The sequence below is a fragment of the Oncorhynchus mykiss genome, chromosome 9 (genome assembly GCF_057628025.1).
Source record: "Oncorhynchus mykiss isolate SJ-2025 chromosome 9, ASM5762802v1, whole genome shotgun sequence".
NCBI classification, from domain to species: domain Eukaryota; kingdom Metazoa; phylum Chordata; class Actinopteri; order Salmoniformes; family Salmonidae; genus Oncorhynchus; species Oncorhynchus mykiss.
This window is the reverse complement of record NC_143030.1, coordinates 18,714,104-18,738,470: the sequence shown is the minus strand read 5'-3', so window position 1 is coordinate 18,738,470 and position 24,367 is coordinate 18,714,104. Positions and strand designations below refer to the sequence as shown.

General features: G+C 42.1%; 1 protein-coding gene across 1 annotated transcript; it reads left to right on the top strand.

The window, feature by feature from the left end:
• Positions 1-270: 270 nt before the first annotated feature.
• LOC110532935 (coagulation factor XIII A chain) lies at positions 271-23,768 on the top strand. The gene is made up of 15 exons (XM_036987431.2): positions 271-443; positions 7,506-7,693; positions 9,546-9,734; positions 10,836-11,084; positions 11,163-11,281; positions 11,554-11,661; positions 11,981-12,155; positions 12,628-12,766; positions 15,070-15,173; positions 15,306-15,394; positions 17,196-17,352; positions 18,317-18,592; positions 20,867-21,027; positions 21,546-21,682; positions 22,990-23,768. Exons 2-15 carry the CDS (start codon positions 7,537-7,539, stop codon positions 23,129-23,131), a joined length of 2,202 nt encoding a protein of 733 aa, XP_036843326.1. The 5' UTR covers positions 271-443; positions 7,506-7,536; the 3' UTR covers positions 23,132-23,768.
• Positions 23,769-24,367: the final 599 nt, after the last annotated feature.

Here is a 24,367-nt window from a genome sequence, read left to right as displayed (position 1 = left end):
ATCTTTCACTGTCTGTCAAACAGAGATGACACATTCCACACCTTCATCCCAAGTTGGTCGAACCGCCTACCCAAAGAGCCCATTGCAATCTAAACTCCTTATACACACAACCACTAACACTGAGACTGTCTCTCTCGCACACACACACACACACACACACACACACACACACACACACACACACACACACACACACACACACACACACACACACACACACACACACACACACACACACACACACACACACACACACACACACACACACACACACTATCTCTGCCATGGAGAGGGCCCTTCCCTCCCCTGTATATAAGTGGATGCAGAGGGTCCCCATACAGAGAGCCCGTAGCAGCTTTTCTGTGTGAGAGAGACACACTCAGCCGACTGAGGAACAATTCTACCAGTCTACTGCAACCTTCCCCTCTTCAACTTCTACAGAGGTGAGTTTAGTCTTCACTGGTCACTGTAAGACCTTTAATTCGGGCCGTGTCTCCATCTCTTGATTTTGTTACATACTACAGCACCTTAACATTTTTTCTAAACGCTAATAAAAGCCTATTTTAATGTGGGGACCTGGGGGCTTATGAAAGTCCTAAATGGAATGTTCCAGTTCCAGCATGAGAACAGAGTGCTGGTTTGAATTGTTATTTATTCCACACCATGATCTGGTTCAGTTTATTCCACACTGTGATCTGGTTCAGTTTATTCCACACTGTGATCTGGTTCAGTTTATTCCACACTGTGATCTGGTTCAGTTTATTCCACACTGTGATCTGATTCAGTTTATTCCACACCGTGATCTGGTTCAGTTTATTCCACACCGTGATCTGGTTCAGTTTATTCCACACCGTGATCTGGTTCAGTTTATTCCACACCGTGATCTGGTTCAGTTTATTCCACACCGTGATCTGGTTCAGTTTATTCCACACTGTGATCTGGTTCAGTTTATTCCACACTGTGATCTGGTTCAGTTTATTCCACACTGTGATCTGATTCAGTTTATTCCACACTGTGATCTGGTTCAGTTTATTCCACACTGTGATCTGGTTCAGTTTATTCCACACCGTGATCTGGTTCAGTTTATTCCACACTGTGATCTGGTTCAGTTTATTCCACACCGTGATCTGGTTCAGTTTATTCCACACCGTGATCTGGTTCAGTTTATTCCACACCGTGATCTGGTTCAGTTTATTCCACACTGTGATCTGGTTCAGTTTATTCCACACCGTGATCTGGTTCAGTTTATTCCACACCGTGATCTGGTTCAGTTTATTCCACACCGTGATCTGGTTCAGTTTATTCCACACCGTGATCTGGTTCAGTTTATTCCACACCGTGATCTGGTTCAGTTTATTCCACACCGTGATCTGGTTCAGTTTATTCCACACTGTGATCTGGTTCAGTTTATTCCACACTGTGATCTGGTTCAGTTTATTCCACACTGTGATCTGGTTCAGTTTATTCCACACTGTGATCTGGTTCAGTTTATTCCACACTGTGATCTGGTTCAGTTTATTCCACACCGTGATCTGGTTCAGTTTATTCCACACTGTGATCTGGTTCAGAATCAGGATTATTTGATGCTTCTGCGTCTTTTTCTTTTCCTTTACTTTGGCATTTGGTTGTAAAATGCTGTTATACTATTAATGCAGGAGTCACGCTTGCACAAGTGTGTATATTTAATGCATGTACACACCACACTACATACAACTGTATGGGGACATTTTTGTAGTGCAAAGGCATGGCGCAAAGTGGAAAACATGATATAAAGCTGGTTATAATCTGACAGCATGACTACATTTGAAAAATGTCCTCAACAATGTGCTTCATAAAGAGAACTTGATGTATTGCTTAGTTTTAAAAAAAAGTTTTAATAATCAGCTCCTTATAACACACATTGTTGAAGAAAAGTTACAAACTAAATCACACTGCGAGATTATAATGAGGTTCACTGTATTTAAAAAAAAAAATGTAGCCCTATACAGTATATCTATGGTATAATCCATTGATTTATGGCTGAAAATAGTAATATCCTGAAGCATTTCCACAACAAATAGGCACAGTCCCAAAGAACATCTATAAAAACCTGTGGTGATGTTGTTTCTACAGAATGCACGTTTGTGTGCACTCTAAATGCACACAAAAATGCTGGGTTGTTTGGTTGACACAAATGCTGTTCGGTTGACATAAACCCCAAACCTGTCTCCTGGACCAGCACAGCACACGCCCATGATATAACGACTCCATTCTCAAATAGGTGTTTGTGCCACAAAGCTGCATGACGTATGCTGTGCCATACTAACATTTTAGGAAAACAACCAGTGTATTGAATTATTAAAACTCTTGCATACTCATTTCAATAAAACCCACCCCCCTCCTCCCAACCTATAATAAACAGGCTGTGAAAGTAAAGACCCCCGGGGGGGGGGGTGGTTGGGTGGGGGGATCTTTATCTTAATGCTGCTTTATCAAATCAAATGTTATTTGTCACATGCGCCGAATACAACCTTACAGTGAAATGCTTACTTACAAGCCCTAAACCAACCATGCAGTTTTAAGAAAAAATACATAAAAAAATAATAAATAAAAGTAACAAATAATTAAAGAGCAGCAGTAAAATAACAATAGCGAGGCTATATGAAAGGGGGTACAGAGTCAATGTGTGGGGGGGGCACCAGTTAGTAGGTAATTGAGGTAATATGTACATGTAGGTAGAGTTATTAAAGTGACTATGCACAGATAATAACAGAGAGTAGCAGCAGCGTAAATAGTCTGGGTAGCCATGTGATTAGATGTTCAGGAGTCTTATGGCTTGGGGGTAGAAGCTGTTTATAGAAGCCTCTTGGACCTAGACTTGGCGCTCCGGTACAGCTTGCCGTGTGGTAGCAGACAGAACAGTCTATGACTAGGGTGGCTGGAGTCTTTGACAATTTTTAGGGTCTTCCTCTGACACCGCCTGGTATAGAGGTCCTGGATGGCTGGAAGCTTGGCCCCAGTGATGTACTGGGCCGTGCGCACTACCCTCTATAGTGTCTTGCAGTTGGAGGCCGAGCAGTTGCCATACCAGGTAGTGATGCAACCAGTCAGGATGCTCTCGATGGTGCAGCTGTAGAACCTTTTGAGGATCTGAGGACCCATGACAAATCTTTTCAGTATATTGATGGGGAATCAGTTTTGTCGTGCCCACTTCACGGCTGTCTTGGTATGCTTGGACCACGTTAGTTTGTTGGTGATGTGGACACCAAGGAACTTGAAGCTCTCAACCTGCTCCACTACAGCCCCATCAATGAGAATGGGGACGTGCTCGGTCATCTTTTTCCTGTCGTCCACAATCATCTCCTTGTCTTGATGTCGTTGAGGGAGAGGTTGTTGTCTTGGCACCACATGGCCAGATCTCTGACTTCCTCCCTATAGGCTTTCTCGTCATTGTCGGTGATTAGGCCTACCACTGTTGTGTCATCGGCAAACTTAAGGATGGTGTTGGAGTCGTGCCTGGATGTGCAGTCATGAGTGAACAGGGAGTACAGGAGGTCACTGAGCACACACCCCTGTGGGGCCCCCATGTTGAGGATCAGCGTGGTGGATGTGTTGTCACCTACCCATACCACCTGGGGGCGGCTTGTCAGGAAGTCCAGCATCCAGTTGCAGAGTGAGGTGTTTAGTCCCAGGGTCCTTAGCTTAGTGATGAGCTTTGAGGTCACTATGGTGTTAAACGCTGAGCTGTAGTCAACAAATAGCATTCTCACATAGGTGTTCCTTTTGTCCAGGTGTGAAAGGGCAGTGTGGAGTGCAATAGAGATTGCATCGTCTGTGCATGATCGACTTACAGTATGTGTCTAGAGACTTAATTTACTTCCATGGTTTTGATGTTAGTCCCTATTAGATGGAAGCTTATGGCTCAATGGAGTTTGAACTAATCCAACATTAGTAACTTTGCACCACTGCTTGTAGTTTATGATGGGGTCTAATAGCTTGTTGTTTTATGATGGGGTCTAATAGCTTGTAGTTTATGATGGGGTCTAATAGCTTGTAGTTTATGATGGGGTCTAATAGCTGGTAGTTTATGATGGGGTCTAATAGGTTGTTGTTTTATGATGGGGTCTAATAGCTTGTAGTTTATGATGGGGTCTAATAGCTTGTAGTTTATGATGGGGTCTAATAGCTTGTAGTTTATGATGGGGTCTAATAGCTTGTAGTTTATGATGGGGTCTAATAGCTTGTTGTTTTATGATGGGGTCTAATAGCTTGTAGTTTATGATGGGGTCTAATAGCTTGTTGTTTTATGATGGGGTCTAATAGCTTGTAGTTTATGATGGGGTCTAATAGCTTGTAGTTTATGATGGGGTCTAATAGCTTGTAGTTTATGATGGGGTCTAATAGCTTGTTGTTTTATGATGGGGTCTAATAGCTTGTAGTTTATGATGGGGTCTAATAGCTTGTAGTTTATGATGGGGTCTAATAGCTTGTTGTTTTATGATGGGGTCTAATAGCTTGTTGTTTTATGATGGGGTCTAATAGGTTGTAGTTTATGATGGGGTCTAATAGCTTGTTGTTTTATGATGGGGTCTAATAGCTTGTTGTTTTATGATGGGGTCTAATAGCTTGTAGTTTATGATGGGGTCTAATAGCTTGTAGTTTATGATGGGGTCTAATAGCTTGTAGTTTATGATGGGGTCTAATAGCTTGTAGTTTATGATGGGGTCTAATAGCTTGTAGTTTATGATGGGGTCTAATAGCTTGTAGTTTATGATGGGGTCTAATTGCTTGTAGTTTATGATGGGGTCTAATAGCTTGTAGTTTATGATGGGGTCTAATAGCTTGTAGTTTATGATGGGGTCTAATAGCTTGTAGTTTATGATGGGGTCTAATAGCTTGTAGTTTATGATGGGGTCTAATAGCTTGTAGTTTATGATGGGGTCTAATAGCTTGTAGTTTATGATGGGGTCTAATAGCTTGTAGTTTATGATGGGGTCTAATAGCTTGTAGTTTATGATGGGGTCTAATAGCTTGTAGTTTATGATGGGGTCTAATAGCTGGTAGTTTATGATGTGGTCTAATAGGTTGTTGTTTTATGATGGGGTCTAATAGCTTGTAGTTTATGATGGGGTCTAATAGCTTGTAGTTTATGATGGGGTCTAATAGCTGGTAGTTTATGATGGGGTCTAATAGCTTGTAGTTTATGATGGGGTCTAATAGCTTGTAGTTTATGATGGGGTCTAATAGCTTGTAGTTTATGATGGGGTCTAATAGGTTGTAGTTTATGATGGGGTCTAATAGCTTGTAGTTTATGATGGGGTCTAATAGCTTGTAGTTTATGATGGGGTCTAATAGCTTGTAGTTTATGATGGGGTCTAATAGCTTGTAGTTTATGATGGGGTCTAATAGCTTGTAGTTTATGATGGGGTCTAATAGCTTGTAGTTTATGATGGGGTCTAATAGCTTGTAGTTTATGATGGGGTCTAATAGCTTGTAGTTTATGATGGGGTCTAATAGCTTGTAGTTTATGATGGGGTCTAATAGCTTGTAGTTTATGATGGGGTCTAATAGCTTGTTGTTTTATGATGGGGTCTAATAGGTTGTAGTTTATGATGGGGTCTAATAGCTTGTAGTTTATGATGGGGTCTAATAGCTTGTAGTTTATGATGGGGTCTAATAGCTTGTAGTTTATGATGGGGTCTAATAGCTTGTTGTTTTATGATGGGGTCTAATAGGTTGTAGTTTATGATGGGGTCTAATAGCTTGTAGTTTATGATGGGGTCTAATAGGTTGTTGTTTTATGATGGGGTCTAATAGCTTGTAGTTTATGATGGGGTCTAATAGCTTGTAGTTTATGATGGGGTCTAATAGGTTGTAGTTTATGATGGGGTCTAATAGCTTGTAGTTTATGATGGGGTCTAATAGGTTGTTGTTTTATGATGGGGTCTAATAGGTTGTAGTTTATGATGGGGTCTAATAGGTTGTAGTTTATGATGGGGTCTAATAGGTTGTTGTTTTATGATGAGGTCTAATAGGTTGTTGTTTTATGATGGGGTCTAATAGGTTGTAGTTTATGATGGCGTCTAATAGGTTGTAGTTTATGATGGGGTCTAATAGGTTGTTGTTTTATGATGGTGTCTAATAGGTTGTAGTTTATGATGGGGTCTAATAGCTTGTAGTTTATGATGGGGTCTAATAGCTTGTAGTTTATGATGGTGTCTAATAGCTTGTAGTTTATGATGGGGTCTAATAGCTTGTTGTTTTATGATGGTGTCTAATAGCTGGTAGTTTATGATGGGGTCTAATAGGTTGTAGTTTATGATGGGGTCTAATAGCTTGTTGTTTTATGATGGTGTCTAATAGCTGGTAGTTTATGATGGGGTCTAATAGGTTGTAGTTTATGATGGGGTCTAATAGCTTGTAGTTTATGATGGTGTCTAATAGCTTGTTGTTTTATGACTGCTGGACCTGCGCTAAATGCAAAGCCCATTTCGTGAACTGCCAGGTTTGGACTTGGATATAGAGTATGTAGTTTGTTCATTTATATTATAACCGCCTACTTACTCTTATTACCTCCTACTTTTAAATCTGTTCCATAATATTACTTAAGTTTACCACAAATACTGGCATATTTTTATTGGTGCATAGTCTTTTTCACTACATGCCCAAATTATATAAAAAAAAAAAAATGAATCCAACATGTTGATTCTAAACAAAGAAATGTGATGACATCACTGTTGTGACCCCCAGCTGACACAAAATCAGGGATGATTCAAGTTTAGAATTCCTTGATGGTTAACAACCATTCTTTCATTTTAGTTTGTTCAGCTGAACTGCACAGTTTAATGGCACTCAGAATAACACAACGCCAAAACAAACAACACAAAAATGTTTGACTTTGCCAACCGCTTTTTGGAATTGCGCCCTCGTTTTATTTATACAGCACATAAATAAACAACAAGACAAAAACAAACACAGGCTCCTCTCAGTCAAACCACAAAGCATTTCATACCTAAGTTTGCTGATCTAGTCACTGATATGCAAATAATTTATATATATATATATATATATATATATATATATATATATATATATATATATATATATATATATATATATATACACACATGTGGCTTGTGTTAAAGTTTGCGTGTGTCTCGTCCAGCTCCGTACTTACGTTCACTACTGCTGCCATAACTCAATGTGAAACAGATGGTTGTCGGAACAGTTAATCCCTTGGCATCCACAGTACAACTGTCCTCTCAAAGGGTTAGCTGAATATGAATGGAGTTGTCAGTGATATGCTACCATGGATGGAATTCAGGACCGGTGTTCATTAAGCATCTCAGATTGCTGATCTGGGATCAGATCCCCTCCTGCCCATTTAATATTATTCTTTATGAACTTCTGAACTGTTCTGCGGTGTATTATAACATTATCACTCTGTCTGTCTGCCCGTATGTCTGTCTGCCTGTCTACCTGTCCTTCTGCCTGTCTGTCTGTCCGTCCATCTGAATGTGTCCCAGGCCTGTGAGGTGACATTTCAGCGCTAGTACCATGTCTAACCCGGAGCCCGCAGCCCAGCCACCGCCCCAGGTGTCCCACCGCGGCCGCAGCGCCGCCCCCATCGCCAGCTCCAATGCAGAGGGGGAGGAGGTGCCTGAGTTCGATTCCTTCGGCATAATTGGACCCCGAGGACCTCCTCCACTCAGGGGTGAGGAGGAGAATGAGCTTGTGTGTGTGTGTGTGTGTGTGTGTGTGTGTGTGTGTGTGTGTGTGTACGTGTGTGTGTGTGTGTGTGTACACGTGTGTGTGTGTGAGGAGGATAAGGAGGCACTGTGTGTGTGCCCCCTCGGATGTGTGCTGTTTTAAAACAAATACTACAGTATAGCCACCTAGCAATTTTATGAAGTTTGCTTTAGCTAGCCCAGATAGGAGATTGGGAGATTGGGGACCTAACTAGCTACCAAGAAGACATTTCAGGCTATCGATCAAGTTAGAGTAGCTGGCTTGTTTAACTATCTTAGCTGGCATGCATGCTGGCAAGGTTGGTAGACTTTAGAAAAGCAAGCAATAAATAAATGTACTGAACAAGACTCACATTCCTTTCAATATTTTACCCAGATTTTAGCAGAGATGCAGAAAACCCTTTTCTTTTTTTTATATATTATATATATATTTTAAAAGAACCAGCAGTAAGGAGGACACAGACAGCACAAGAAGTATGCATAGATATGCTGAAATACATACATATTATTTACTTAAAATTAAGCATAAGGATTATGGCTCTAAATTGTTTCATGTGTTTGAAAAATGAAAAATTCTCAAATTTATGGACGTGGGGGGGCATGGCCCCACATTCGGACCACTTCGAACAATACTTCCCACTCTTAATGTGGGGTTTTAATTTGAGTAAATTTGCTACTGCAAGAAAATAATCCTGCAGCAACAGGAAATGTGAATTATGTGGATTATAAGTCATTGACATTTTGGAAATTACAAACTTTCAGAAGCCTTTTTAAATCTCAAATACACTTCAATCGATTACAGGCTTAACTGAATGACAACAAAGATTGAATAGTTTGGGGTATGGCCTCGTCTCACAGGAATGCTCCTTGGAGCCAGATAATGATGACAGGTTGCCCTTTGCAGGTGAATCAACATGAACACTCCCATATAAATACCTGCTATGCTTATGAGGTAACATTATAAACTCTACCACATTTGACATTTTCCACATTGCATCCTGCTTCTGTGTTTCTACTGTATCCCATAAATGTAGGGCCCAGAGTTTTCCATGACCACCTAACTTGACCAGGATAAACTCAGGGCCCAAGTTATGATGACAAAAGTCAGTAATTCCAGTCTTCTTCAAGTCTCTCCTCTTACCTTATACACTTATATATTCTCTCCCTCTCTCTCCCACCCTCCCCTCTCTCTCTCTCTCTCTCTCTCTCTCTCCTGCCCTCTCTCCCACCCTCCCCTCTCTCTCTCTCTCTCTCTCTCTCTCTCTCCTGCCCTCTCTCCCACCCTCCCCTCTCTCTCTCTCTCGCTCTCTCTCTCCTGCCCTCTCTCCCACCCTCCCTCTCTCTCTCTCTCTCCTGCCCTCTCTACCGCCCCCCCTCTCTCTCCCACCCTCCCCTCTCTCTCTCTCTCTCCTGCCCTCTCTCCCGCCCCCCTCTCTCTCCCGCCCCCCCCTCTCTCTCCCGCCCCCTCTCTCTCTCCCGCCCCCCTCTCTCTCTCCCGCCCCCCCTCTATCTCTCCCTCCCGTGCCCTCTCTCTCTCCCTCTCCCCATTTCTCTCTCTCCCGCCCCCCCCTCTCTCCCCCACTCTCCCGCCCCTCTCTCTCCCCATCCTCTCTCTCCCGCCCCCTCTATCTCTCTCTCTCACCCGCTCTCCCGCTCCTCTCTCTCTCTCACCCGCTCTCCTGCCCCTCTCTCCCGCCCCCTCGCTCTCACTCCCGCCACCTCTCTTCCGCTCTCCTGCGCCCTTTCTCTCTCTCTCTTTCCCATCTCTCTCTCACTCTCCCTCTCTCGCTCCCTCCCTCCCCTTCTCCCTCCCTCTAGAGTTCTTGGACATCTGGGACGTGAACATGCTGCGGAGGCCAGATGAGGTCAATACGCCACAGCACAGCACACACCTGTATGCCAGTGACCACCTCATCGTCCGTAGGGGCCAGGAGTTCCAGCTCAAGGTGACCTTTGACCGTCCTTACAAACCCTCCGATGATCAGTTTGCTGTGGAGTTCGTCATTGGTGAGATAAATAAACCCCCACCTAAAAAGCTTCCCAGAATCAAAAACATCTCACTCTGTATGCATAGTTACTAGTTTAGAAGCGGTTCAAAAGTAATGTCATGGAATAAATATACACTGTTAAATGCTCCTGCAGTTTTTAATCTAACAGCTTGAAACATAATCAAACTAAGGAGGGATTCAACAGTGTGCATGTAGTACTGTATTTATCTTTCTTTCTTGAATCAGTGGTTAGGTCTACCATAGCTCTAGTCCAGGGTGTTACCATAGCTCTCGTGCAGGGTTTACCGTAGCTCTAGTCCAGGGTGTTACCATAGCTCTAGCCCAGGGTGTTACCGTAGCTCTAGTCCAGGGTAATACCCTAGCTCTTGTCCAGGGTGTTACCATATCTCTAGTCCAGGGTGTTACCATGGCTCTAGTCCAGGGTGTTACCATGGCTCTAGTCCAGGATTTTACCATGTCTCTAGTACCACATCTCTAGTCCAGGGTGTTAACATAGCTTAATGCGAAGGCTCGGTGTAAGGTGAAGTTGCTGATCTGGGGTCAGTTTTGCATACTCCCCACTAATGGTTAAAGGTCCAATGGGTAACAATGAAGTGCCATACTATGATTGTTTTCAATTAAAATGGTAAAAAAAATAATACAAAATAGCTTCTCAGCAAAGAGTAATTTCTCAAACAAGAATTTTGCTAGAACTGTCTGGGAGTGGTCTGAGTGGGGAGGGGAAAACTGAAAATGAGCTGTTATTGGTAGAGAGGTTTGGAACTCTCTTTCTTAGTGGTCTATTAACTCATTTACCACATGGTGATGCTGCCATGGAAAGCCAAAACCCCATCCCAGCAAAACAGGCAGAAATTTAAAACATTTTCAAACAGTTCTTACACTAAAAGGACATTATCATAATTTTCACAATTTCACAGTATTATTCCAACCTCATAGCATAAAATGCAATAAAATCTAGTTTTTGACTGCATTGGGCCTTTAAGGTTACAATTGGGGAAGGGGGAGCTAATCCTAGATGAAACTTCACCCCCGGAGCGGAAGTCTCAGTGTTAGCAAGCTAGCAAGACATGTCATTCCTCTTGTTCCACCAATCCACCAGGGGGCAGTCCCCAGTACAGTAAGGGCACCTACATCCCCGTGTCTGTGGCCAAGGACCGCCAGAGCCCGTGGGCTGGCCGGGTGGTGGACAGCACCGACAACGTAGTCACAGTGGGCATCACCCCCGCGCCAGACTGCATTGTGGGAAAGTGGCGCACGTACGTGGCGGTGGTGACGCCCTACGGAATCCGCAGGACCAGGAGGGACGAGAGTCGAGACCTCTACGTTCTCTTCAACGCCTGGGCAACAGGTCTGTGATCGACACTGACTGATGACAGCTATTTTGAATTTTGAATTCCATTCTAAAGTTCTGTTTTCCTTCCATCAGGTGATTCTGTGTTCCTGGATGATGCCGATGAGAGGGAGGAGTGTGTTCTCAACGAGGTGGGGGTCATCTACCACGGGGCATATGACGACATGTCTGAGCGGCCCTGGAACTTTGGTCAGGTACACATCATTTTACATTGTTTGGACAATCATTTCAAAACACAATTACATAGTGTATGTCTGTTAATAAAGCCCAAGAAGCCATGCTGTGTTGTGAATATAGTCACAGATAAATTGGGTTGGTTGGCCCGACGTGCAACAGAGAATTCCCACACATGTTCCACACTAGATGTTTTCCACGCATGTATTACTTTGAATACAAAGACTGACCATAAAATCCTCAGACGCATATTTACAAGTTAATCCACAATTTTAAACATTGCTTGTTGCAGTTTGACTATGGGGTGCTGGATGCCTGTCTGTTCATCATGGATAAAGCTGCCATGCCCATCACCAACCGGGGCGACGCCATCAAAGTAGCCCGGAAGGCCTCCGCCATGGTGAGGGTTACGTGGTTACCACCAGTCAATACAATACAGAGAACCAATTCAGATAACATTCTTACAACCTTTTCACATAGTACAAGTAAAACTCAATGGAGAAATGAAAAAGCCATATTAGAAGACAGATTTGAACAGAAGAGAGATTTGTACAGAAGGCAGATTTGTACAGAAGAGAGATTTGTACGGAAGAGAGAGTTGTACAGAACAGAGATTTGTACTGAAGACAGATTTGTACAAAAGAGAGGGATTCCCTATAAAGGGAATTGGGTGCCATTTCAGACTCAAACTACAGCATATTTACCTCTCTTTCTCCCAGCTGAACTCTCATGACGACGATGGGGTGCTGGTGGGGAACTGGAGTGGTGATTACACCTACGGAGTGGCACCCACCTCCTGGACAGGAAGCACTGAGATCCTCCTCAACTACTCCAGCAGCAAGACACCCGTCTGCTACGCCCAGTGCTGGGTCTATGCTGCCGTCTTCAACACCTGTGAGACTCGCAACACCACCGTTCATCCCCCAGTACAGTGTTTTCCAAGACATTCATACTAAGGTATCCTGGTCCTGGGGACCCAAAAGCGGTGCACATTCTTGGTTTTGCAACTAGCACTAATACACCTGATTCTAATCAAAGGCTTGATGATGAGATGATTAGTGGAATCAGCTGTTTTAGTACTCGATCAAAAACTAAAATGTCCACCCCTTTGGGTCCCCAGGACCAGGATTTGGAGACATTGCCTTAGTATGAATGGCTATACCACCCATTATTAGAGAATGAAGAGTGTTAGAATAGGGTTGGGGTTCAGTAGCAGTCTACGGTTTGGAGTGACAAGCTGCTGCTGTTTAGTTTATTGTAACAAACATAATTGAAATAACTTATTCCCCTCTTTGATGTGCAGAATTCCTTATATTTCTTTTCTATTTGCTGATGAAATCATTTCCCTTCCCTTCCCACTCTCCAGTCCTGCGCTGTCTGGGCATCCCCGCCAGGGTTGTCACCAACTTCTTCTCTGCCCACGACAACGACGGCAACCTGAAGACTGATGTTATCCTAGATGAGAATGGCAGAATTGACAAGCACCGCACCAAGGACTCCATCTGGTAGAACTGATTCAGAGTGACAGACGACAATTGAAATCATTTGACAATCAGTGTTATTGAATGTAACATCATATTCTGTGTAACAATTGATCATTTGGAAAATAATCTTGATTTTTTTAATGCTGGTAACCCGTTGTATAAAAGCAATAATCCACTTGAGGCCATGTGTTATGGCATTTTATCATGGCTGTGGTGGTCTAGCTGCTGCTTTTGCAACAGCTAATGGGGATCCCAATAAAATAACATAGCCTCGTGGCTATGACCACATCACAGTCATGATAAAATGTCATAACACACCGCCTCATGTGTTATTGCTTAATTAAGTAGTTCATTACCACGTTTCTGCGCTGAACTAGCTTGAATATTTGCTTAATGAACACTACAACTCCCTTCAGCCAGCATCCCACGTAGTTCAACTTTTTTTTTGTGAACTATTGTAAATGGAAGAAAGTAACCCTCCCAAAAAACAACATTTTGGTGAATCGCTCAACACTACTTCATTTGGTAGAACTGATTCAATGACAGACAATGCTTGAAATCACCTTCTGATTTGAATTGACCATTTAAAAACACAATTAATCCACAAGACTACATACACTGCATTTAGAGTACATACACTGCATATAAAGACTACATACACTGTATTTAAAGAGTACATACACTGCATTTAGAGTACATACACTGCATTTAGAGTACATACACTGCGTTTAAAGAGTACATACACTGCGTTTAAAGAGTACATACACTGCATTTAGAGTACATACACTGCATTTAGAGTACATACACTGCATTTAAAGACTACATACACTACGTTTAAAGAGTACATACACTGCATTTAGAGTACATACACTGCATTTAAAGAGTACATACACTGCATTTAGAGTACATACACTGCGTTTAAAGAGTACATACACTACGTTTAAAGAGTACATACACTGCATTTAGAGTACATACACTGCATTTAGAGTACATACACTGCATTTAAAGTACATACACTGCATTTAGAGTACATACACTGCATTTAAAGTACATACACTGCATTTAGAGTACATACACTGCATTTAAAGTACATACACTGCATTTAGAGTACATACACTGCATTTAAAGAGTACATACACTACGTTTAAAGAGTACATACACTGCATTTAGAGTACATACACTGCATTTAAAGAGTACATACACTGCATTTAGAGTACATACACTGCGTTTAAAGAGTACATACACTACGTTTAAAGAGTACATACACTGCATTTAGAGTACATACACTGCATTTAAAGTACATACACTGCATTTAGAGTACATACACTGCATTTAAAGTACATACACTGCATTTAAAGAGTACATACACTGCATTTAGAGTACATACACTGCGTTTAAAGAGTACATACACTGCGTTTAAAGAGTACATACACTGCATTTAGAGTACATACACTGCATTTAAAGAGTACATACACTACGTTTAAAGAGTACATACACTGCATTTAGAGTACATACACTGCATTTAAAGAGTACATACACTGCATTTAGAGTACATACACTGCGTTTAAAGAGTACATACACTACGTTTAAAGAGTACATACACTGCATTTAGAGTACATACACTGCATTTAAAGTACATACACTGCATTTAGAGTACATACACTGCATTTAAAGTACATACACTGCATTTAGAGTACATACACTGCATTTAAAGAGTACATACACTACGTTTAAAGAGTACATACACTGCATTTAGAGTACATACACTGCATTTAAAGAGTACATACACTGCATTTAGAGTACATACACTGCGTTTAAAGAGTACATACACTACGTTTAAAGAGTACATACACTGCATTTAGAGTACATACACTGCATTTAAAGTACATACACTGCATTTAGAGTACATACACTGCATTTAAAGTACATACACTGCATTTAAAGAGTACATACACTGCATTTAGAGTACATACACTGCATTTAGAGTACATACACTGCATTTAGAGTACATACACTGCATTTAAAGAGTACATACACTGCATTTAGAGTACATACACTGCATTTAGAGTACATACACTGCATTTAAAGTACATACACTGCATTTAGAGTACATACACTGCATTTAAAGTACATACACTGCATTTAAAGACTACATACACTGCGTTTAAAGAGTACATACACTACGTTTAAAGAGTACATACACTGCATTTAGAGTACATACACTGCATTTAAAGACTACATGCACTGCATTTAAAGGCTACATACACTGCATTTACAATCATTGGATGTTACAGTGAAATGATGGGATGGTTATGTTGCCATAGGAACTACCATTGCTGGAACGAGTGCTACATGAGCAGGCCGGACCTTCCTCAAGGGTTTGGGGGCTGGCAGGCTGTGGATGCTACACCCCAGGAGACCAGCGATGGTGAGATGCGCACACACACACATGCGCGTGTACACTTTTACTGATCTTGCTGACCATGTTTAAGAGGTAGTAACTATGTTATACTGTACTAATACGTATTTGTAATAAAATACCTAATGTGTCTTTCCATAGGGATGTACAGGTGTGGTCCTGCATCTGTCCAGGCCATCAAACACGGACAGATCTGCTTCCCGTTCGACGCACCATTCCTGTTTGCTGAGGTAAAGACTGCAACGACGAGCCATCCTAGTGGAGCAGGGCACTAACTGCACAGGACAGTATACAAAATGTTACAACCCTTACTGACCACTTACCAAGAAAGCTAATTTAAAGTTTGAATTAGTGAACTGTTAGTCTAACAGTGAATATACAGTAACTATACATATTTGGGGGGTTATTACTATGGTAATATATATATACAGTGGGGCAAAAAAGTATTTAGTCAGCCACCAATTGTGCAAGTTCTCCCACTTAAAAAGATGAAAGATGCCTGTAATTTTCATCATAGGTACACTTCAACTATGACAGACAAAATTAGAAAAAAAATCCAGAAAATCACATTGTAGGATTTTTAATGAATGTATTTGCAAATTATGGTGGAAAATAAGTATTTGGGGAGTTTCTCACATTCTTCTCTGCAGATCCTCTCAAGCTCTGTCAGGTTGGATGGTGAGGCCTCTGGCTGGGCCACTCAAGGACATTCAGAGACTTCTCCCGAAGCCACTCCTGCATTGTCTTGGCTGTGTGCTTAGGGTCGTTGTCCTGTTGGAAGGTGAACCTTTGCCCCGGTCTGAGGTCCTGAGCAAGTTTTCATCAAGGATCTCTCTGTACTTTGCTCCATTCATCTTTCCCTCGATCCTGTCTCCCAGTCCCTGCCGTTTGAATTTAGATTTTTTTTTAAATTGAACCTTTATTTAACTAGGCAAGTCAGTTAAGAACAAAGTCTTATTTTACAATGATGGCCTACCCCGGGCCAAACCTACCCCTAACCTGGACAACACTGGGCCAATTGTGCACCACCCCACAGCATGATGCTGCCACCACCATGCTTCACCGTAGGGATGGTGTCATGTTTCCTCCAGAAGTGACGCGTGGCATTCAGGCCAAATAGTTCAATCTTGGTTTCCCATGGTCTGAGAAGTCATTTAGGTGCCTTTTGGCAAACTCCAAACATACTGTCATGTTCCTTTTACTGAGGAGTGGCTTTCGTCTGGCCATTCTACCGTAAGGCCTGATTGATGGAGTGATGCAGAGATGGTTGTCCTTCTGGAAGGTTCTCCCATCTCCACAGAGGAACTCTGGAGCTTTGTCAAAGTGACCATCGGGTTCTTGGTCACCTCCCTGACCAATGCCCTTCTTCCCCGATTGCTGAGTTAGGCCAGGCGGCCAGCTCTAGGAGTCATGGTGGTTCCAAACTTCTTCCATTTAAGAATGATGGAGGCCACTGTGTTCTTGGAGACATTCAATGCTTCAGAAAAGTTTTTGTACCCTTCCCCAGATCAGTGCCTCGACACAATACTGTCTCAGAGCTCTAAGGACAATTCCTTTTACCTCATGGCTTGGTTTTTGCTCTGACATGAACTGTCAAATGTGGGACCTTATATAAACAGGTGTGTACCTTTCCAAATCATGTCAAATCAATTGAATTTACCACAGGTGAACTCTATCAAAAGTTGTAGAAACATCTCAAGGATAATCGATGGAAACACGATGCACCTGAGCATGTACATGTGATATTTCAGGTTTTTCTTTTTTTGCATAAAAATCTAAAACCTGTTTTTGCTTCGTCATAATGGGGTATTCTGTGTAGATTGATGAGGGGAAAAATATTTAATAGATTTTAGAATAAGGCTGTAACATAACAAAATGTGGAAAAGGGGGTCTGAATACTTTCCGAATGCACTGTATATTACCATACATTACGTTATTACAATAATGACTAAATATGTGACCAAATATATGACTAATTGACTAATGACTGGTTTTACATGATGAACGTGTTCCATTCTTCCTGTTCTGTAGGTGAACAGTGATGTGGTGTTCTACTCACGGAACCCCAGAGACGGAACTCTGGATCCGGTCAAGGTCAACAGCAGCCATGTTGGCAGGATGGTGGTGACCAAAGTGCCCGGCCAGGATGCTCGCCGTGACATCACTGATCAGTACAAGTTCCCTGAGGGTAGGAGAGGAGGGGTGGAGGGGTGGAGGGATGGAGGGAGAGTCACAGAGCAAACATTTAAAGGGACGGTTTCCCAGACACAGATTAAGCCTATAGTCCTGGACTAAAAGGCATGTTCGATCAGAACTAGGCTTTGTCTAGGTCCGGGATACCTGCGCAAAAAAGTGTCAGTCTTTGTCAGTTCCTGCTAACTCCCGTGTCATAAAAAGTATTAACACCCTGCCATATCTGACTTTCCATCACGGGAATCTTACCCCCGTGGTGGTTAATTTCTTTACTATCAAATGAGGAGAGACAAACTTATCACACAAGTCAGAGTTATACTTAAACTAAATCTTTATTTACTTATTAATAAGGGAACAAGTCAATACAACGCACACATATAATGTTAATCGATTGAGTGCTATACGTTACCAACGGCTGGTCGATGAATCATTCGTTGAGAGCCCCGAGACAAATGTACAAAGGTCTTTTATAGCCAAGATACACGCTCTTCAGGCTACATGACAAACAACAGATGTATGGAATGGGTCACAAGGTTAAAATTTGTATGAAAGATACTTATAATTCACAGCTTCCCAGCTGCTGCAAAAACAGTTCTCATTGTGTAGAGAGCAAGGTCTGGCCCTGGAGTCATCTCTCCCTGTTACCTTATAGAACAGAAACATTAACTCATGCTCTGGAATGCGGTATCACCCAAAGACATCGTAAATCTTACAGACTCCCCTCCTCAGTAGAACACACACAGATCAGTGTTCTAACAACCCCTATTCTGCTGCATAAAACAACCATTTGATGCAATAACAGCATTATAACATAATCTTGTAATTTCTGTTCTGACACCCACTAAAGAAGGTAACAAAATGGAAAAACAAGGGGTTTTGTCTCTTTGCAAATGGGGTACCACCACTCTAGAAACTTCTGTGAGAGGCCTTATACTCTCTCCCTCTCATCACATCAACAGGTAGTCCCGAGGAGCGCACGGTGCTGGAGAAGGCAGAGGAGTACGGCTGTCATCGTGAGAAGGCCACCCCTCCGGAGGCTGACGTGGAGCTAGACATGCCCCTGATGGAGGTGAGGGTGGGGGATGACTTTGAGCTGAAGCTGGAGTTCAACAACACGAGTGACCAGGCACGTACCGTGGACGTGTACGTCAGTGGCAATGTGGTGTATTACACTGGAGTCACCAGCTCTGAGTTCCTCTTCAAAACACCTAGAGTGATTCTGGATCCCAAGAAAGGTAGGCGGGTTGAGGGAGGAGGAGGGGCTGAGGAGGGTGTGTGTATGTCCGTATGTGTTAACCGCTCTAGGGGGTGTGGGACGCTACCGTTCCACCTGGCCAACATCCAGTGAAATTGCAGAGCGCCAAATTCAAAAACAGAAATACTCATTATAAAAATTCATAAAACATAGAAGTGTTATACATTGGTTTAAAGATGAACTTCTTGTTAATCCAAACACGGTGTCAGATTTCAAAAAGTCTTTACGGCAAAAGCATACCATGTGATTATCTGAGAACAGCGCCCAGCAGACAAATCATTACAAACAGTTACCAGCCAAGTAGAGGAGTTGCACAAGTCAGAAATAGTGATAAAATGAATCACTTACCTTTGATGATCTTCATATGTTTGCACTCACATGACTCCCATTTACTCAATAAATGTTAATTTTGTATGATAAAGTCCCTCTTTATATCCAAAAACCTCAGTTTTGTTCACGCATTTTGTTCAGTAATCCACAGGCTCAAAGGCAGTCACAACAGACAGACGAAAAATCCGAAAAGTATCAGTAAAGTTCATAGAAACATGTCAAATGATATTTATAATCAATCCTCAGGTTGTTTTTAGTCATAATAGTCAATAACATTTCAACCGGACAATAGCTTCGTCAATATTAAAGGAAAACAAGAAAAAAACAAGAAAGGCGGGACACTGCAGTGTCCACTCATTCAAAGTGGTTTTACACCCTCATTTTTCAGAATATAAGCCTGAAACAATTTCTAAAGACTGTTGACATCTAGTGGAAGCCATAGGAAGTGCAATTTGAGTCCTAAGTCAATGGATACTGTAATGGCATTCAATAGAAAACTACAAACATAAAAAAATCCCACCCCCTGGATGGATTTTTCTCAGGTTTTCGCCTGCCATATCAGTTCTGTTATACTCACAGACATTATTTAACCTTTTGTGACTAGGGGGCAGTATTTTCATTTTTGGAAAAATAACGTTCCCGTAGTAAACGGGATATTTTGTCAGGACAAGATGCTAGAATATGCATATACAGTAATTGACAGCTTAGGATAGAAAACAATATAAAGTTTCCAAAACTGTAAAAATATTGTCTGTGAGTACAACAGAACTGATATTGCAGGCGAAAGCCTGAGAAAAATACAATCCGGAAGTGACTCATGTTTTGAAAGCTCTGCGTTCCAATGCGTCCCTATTGAGCAGTGAATGGGCTATCAACCAGATTACTTTTTCTCCGTATTCCCCAAGGTGTCTACAGCATTGTGACGTAGTTTTACGCATTTATGTTGAAGAATACCCGTAAGCGGCTCACCTGATGGCTCTCAGAGTGATTCTTGCGTAAAATACAGAGGTAGCCATTATTCCAATCGGTCCTACTGAAAAACCAATTGTCCCGGTGGATATATTATCGAATAGATATTTGAAAAACACCTTGAGGATTGATTATAAACAACGTTTGCCATGTTTCTGTCGATATTATGGAGCTAATTTGGAATATTTTTTGGCGTTTTCGTGACTGCAATTTCCAGTCGATTTCTCAGCCAAACGTGAACAACAAACGGAGCTATTTCGCCTACAAAAATAATATTTTTGGAAAAAAGGAACATTGGCTATCTAACTGGGAGTCTCGTGAGTGAAAACATCCAAAGCTCATCAAAGGTAAACGATTTAATATGATTGCTTTTCTGATTTCCGTGACCAAGTTACCTGCTGCTAGCTGGACAAAATGCTATGCAAGGCTAAACTTACACAAATGCTTGTCTAGCTTTGGCTGTAAAGCATATTTTGAAAAACTGAGATGACCGGGTGATTAACAAAAGGCTAAGCTGTGTCTCAATATATTTCACTTGTGATTTTCATGAATAGGAATATTTTCTAGGAATATTTATGTCCGCGTTATGCTAATTAGTGTCAGTCGATGATTACGCTCCCGGACCCGGGATAGGGAGTCATTAGAGGTTAACCGTTTTGGAAAATGTAGAGTGTTTTCTATCCAAATCTACAAATATATCTAATTATATGCATATCCTAACTTCTGGGCCTGAGTAGCAGGCAGTTTACTTTGGGCACGCTTTACATCCGGAGGTGAAAATAGTGGCCCCTACCCTAGTGAGGTTAAGGGGTGCATGTAAGATCAACATTCTCTACTAGCAGCACGCTAGTTGCTCTACAATATTTCTTAAGCAGGTGCCCCAGAAAATACATGAAAATGAAAATAAAACTCATGGAGACAAAGCATATCCTAAGTAATCTCTGTGTTTTCCCAGCTGAGAAGCAGGTGATGGAGGTGCGTTCCCAGGACTACATGAGAAAGCTGGTGGAGCAGGCCAACCTCCACTTCATCGCCACCGGGAAGGTCAAGGAGACCGGCCAGATCATCACCAGCATGAGGGTCGTCACCCTACACACCCCCAAACTCTCTGTAGAGGTAGGTCATATAATGCTACATACCCCAAACTCTCTGTAGAGGTAGATCATATCATGCTACATACCCCAAACTCTCTAGAGGTAGGTCATTTAATGCTACATACCCCAAACGCTCTGTAGAGATAGGTAATTTAATGCTACATACCCCAAACTCTCTAGAGATAGGTAATATAATGCTACATACGTCAAACTCTCCATCCAACCAATGTTCAACAATTAATTTATATTGGATTAAGTTACATTCAATAAAGAAAACGTATTAATCCACATAGGGGACATCTTTGCTGACAGTCATCTGAGGCTGAGATTTTTTTGTGACCTGACCTGGTTTGATGGACTTTTTCCTGGTCTGGTCACCTGGTGGTAACTTTGTGAACATCGTGGAAAGCACAAAATGAATCAATTTGTACTGTATATAAAGTACACTGGATTTTACAAATATGCTGCATTTCTCGATCCTAGCTGGGTCTTCACGGCTGGGGTCAGGACTGTTCTAAACTGTCATCCGCCTCCCTGTAGGTGTCTGGTCTGGCCAAGGTGAGTGAGGAGATGATGGTGACCGTGGAGTTCACAAACCCATTCAAGTTTAATCTGGAGGATGTGTATGTTCGTGTGGAGGGGCCAGGAGTCATGCCACCCAAGTATAAACATTACAGGTGAGCAGAGTGTGTGTGTGTGTGTGTGTGTGTGTGTGTGTGTGTGTGTGTGTGTGTGTGTGTGTGTGTGTGTGTTGTGTGTATATCAAACCAAACTTTATTTGTCACATGCGCTGAATACAACAAGTGTAGACCTTACCGTGAAATGCTTAGGTGGTGTACAGAGGCCCATTATCCGCAACCATCAGTCCTGTGTTCCAATGGCACGTTGTGTTGGCTAATCCATGTTTATCATTTTACAAGGTTAATTGATCATTAGAAAAACCTTTTGCAATTATGTTAGCACAGCTGAAAACTGTTGTCCTGATTAAAGAAGCAATAAAATTGACCTTCTTTAATCTAGTTCAGTATCTGGAGCAAGAGCAAGAGCAAGAGGACAAGTACATTAGATTGTCTAGTTTGAAAAACAGGTGCCTCACAAGTCCTCAACTGGCAACTTCATTACATAGTACCCGCAAAACACCAGTCTCAACGTCAACAGTGAAGAGGTGACTCCGGGATGCTGGCCATCTAGGCAGAGTTGCATAGAAAAAGCCATATCTCAGACTGGCCAATAAAAATAAAAGATTAAGATGGGCAAAATAACACAGACACTGAACAGAGGACCTCTGCCTAGAAGGCCAGTATCCCGGAGTCGCCTCTTCACTGTTGACGTTGAGGCTTGGCCCCAGTGCGTGCGGCCCCAGCCAAATCTTTTCAGTCTCGTGAGAAGAAAAAGGTTTTGTGCCCTCTTCACAATTGTCTTGCTGTGTTTGGACCATGATAGTTCATTGGTGACACGAACTAGTTCGTTGGCAACAAGGAACTTGAAACTCTTGAGCCGCTCCACTACAGTCCCGTTGATGTTAAGGGGGGGCCTTTTGGGCCACCTTTTCCTGTAGTCCACGATCAGCTCCTTCGTCTTGCTCACATTGAGGGAGAGCTTGTTGTCCTGGCACCACATTGCCAGTTCTCTGACCTTCTCCCTATAGGCTGTCTCATCGTTGTCGGTGATCAGGCCTACCACTGTTGTGTCATCAGCAAACTTAATGATGGTGTTGGAGTCATGTTTGGCCATGCAGTCGTGGGTGAACAGGGAGAACAGGAGGCATACTAAGCATACACCCCTACACCCCCCAGTGTTGAGGATCAATGTGGCAGATGTGTTGTTGCCTACCCTTACCACCTGGAGGCGGCCGATCAGGAAGTCCAGGATCCAGTTGCAGAGGGAGGTGTTTAGTCCCAGGGTCCTTAGCTTACGTGGGTGTGTGTATGTGTGCGCTTGTGTGGGATTGCACTCATGTACTGTATGTATGTTTCTATTCCAGTCTGATCACGGCAGGCTCGTCCCTGACGTGGACCGAGGGTGTCACCCCCCGTAGGGCGGGGCCAACTAAGCTGATGGCCAGTCTGGACTGTGCTGCCCTCAGACAGGTGTACGGACAGGCCCAGCTCACCGTCAAGCCCTGAGCAACACAGGAGACAACACATCTACAGCCCTGTTACAGCCTTGTTACAGCCCAACTAGCAACAGTTTAGAGATTAGGGGCTCTATTCAATCCGCATCTCGGAAATTCAGCTTTACTGCGTGATTAAAATTTAAAGGCAATGTTACCCTTTTAGTGGAGTCTGCAATCACGTTAAACGCTGCATGTCGGCTCAATCGGAAATGACCTTATCGCGGAATCTATATCGCTTCAGCAATACAGATTGAATAGAGCTCTAGGGTTGAATTGTTGCTTTTGTTAACTTTAGTACACTGATCATGTAGCTTCACAAAATATATATATTTTCTAACTCTGCAACATTTACTGTAATTCAATGCAGTTGTTTTGTTTTCACATGACTTCTATAGCTTTCAAGTAAAAGACAACTACATCATACATGTAGCTACTATAACCCATTTACCAACAGTTTAGAGATGGGGTTGCTTTGTTGTTAAATATGAGTGAATGCATCTATGGTCATGTTTCACAAAATAGAACTACAGTATGTAATGCAATGACGTTAAGGACAAGTTAAGTGTCATTGTTTTGTTTTTACTTTTGACTTCTAGCACAACATGTTTTATATCACGCAAATAAAATAATACACGATGGTTTGGAAATATTCTGTGCACTTCTATCTGTAAAACAGTGATGTACACATGCAAATGAAGCAACAAAGTGATTCATCATAGTGTAAAGTGAAGTTTTATGATGGGAGGCAAAGTGAAAGATCCTTTACAAACTCTAGCAACTAGAAAAACTAAATGAACAATAGCTGGAGGGAGGCCCTTTCCATCATTCTGGATCAACTCAGTGATTAATCATTTTATGACATGACGTTTCATTTGCCCGTAACTCCAAAAGGAAAGCGGAACAATGCTACAAGAAAGGAAGTAACAGACTGGATGATTGAATTGTGGGGCATGAACTCAGTAGACAGAGCAAAGGCTCTTATGGAGAAGAAATTATGCTTTGATAACTTTAGTCATGAACACAAGTTATATGTTTGAAAGAGACATCGAGTTTAAAAAGGAATCATTTTTCCACATTCACAATCCATGGTGGACAATTACCGTAAAACTTAAATTACTAGCCCAGGCATTTATTTGAAGTTTTACGGTACAAATTGTGTAGTATTCCCCTCTACATGATGATGACCATTTTGTGTAAATGTTTTCATGCTCACCCTGAAGTGTTCTGGGTACATGATGAACAGACT

Excerpts from the sequence above, each read along its gene's own strand:
- LOC110532935 (XM_036987431.2), top strand. The coding sequence starts at position 7,537 with ATGTCTAACCCGGAGCCCGCAGCCCAGCCACCGCCCCAGGTGTCCCAC. Across the intron at positions 11,662-11,980 it reads CCCGGAAGGCCTCCGCCATG|CTGAACTCTCATGACGACGA; the intron begins GTGAGGGTTACG and ends TCTTTCTCCCAG. Across the intron at positions 12,156-12,627 it reads TGCTGCCGTCTTCAACACCT|TCCTGCGCTGTCTGGGCATC; the intron begins GTGAGACTCGCA and ends CCCACTCTCCAG.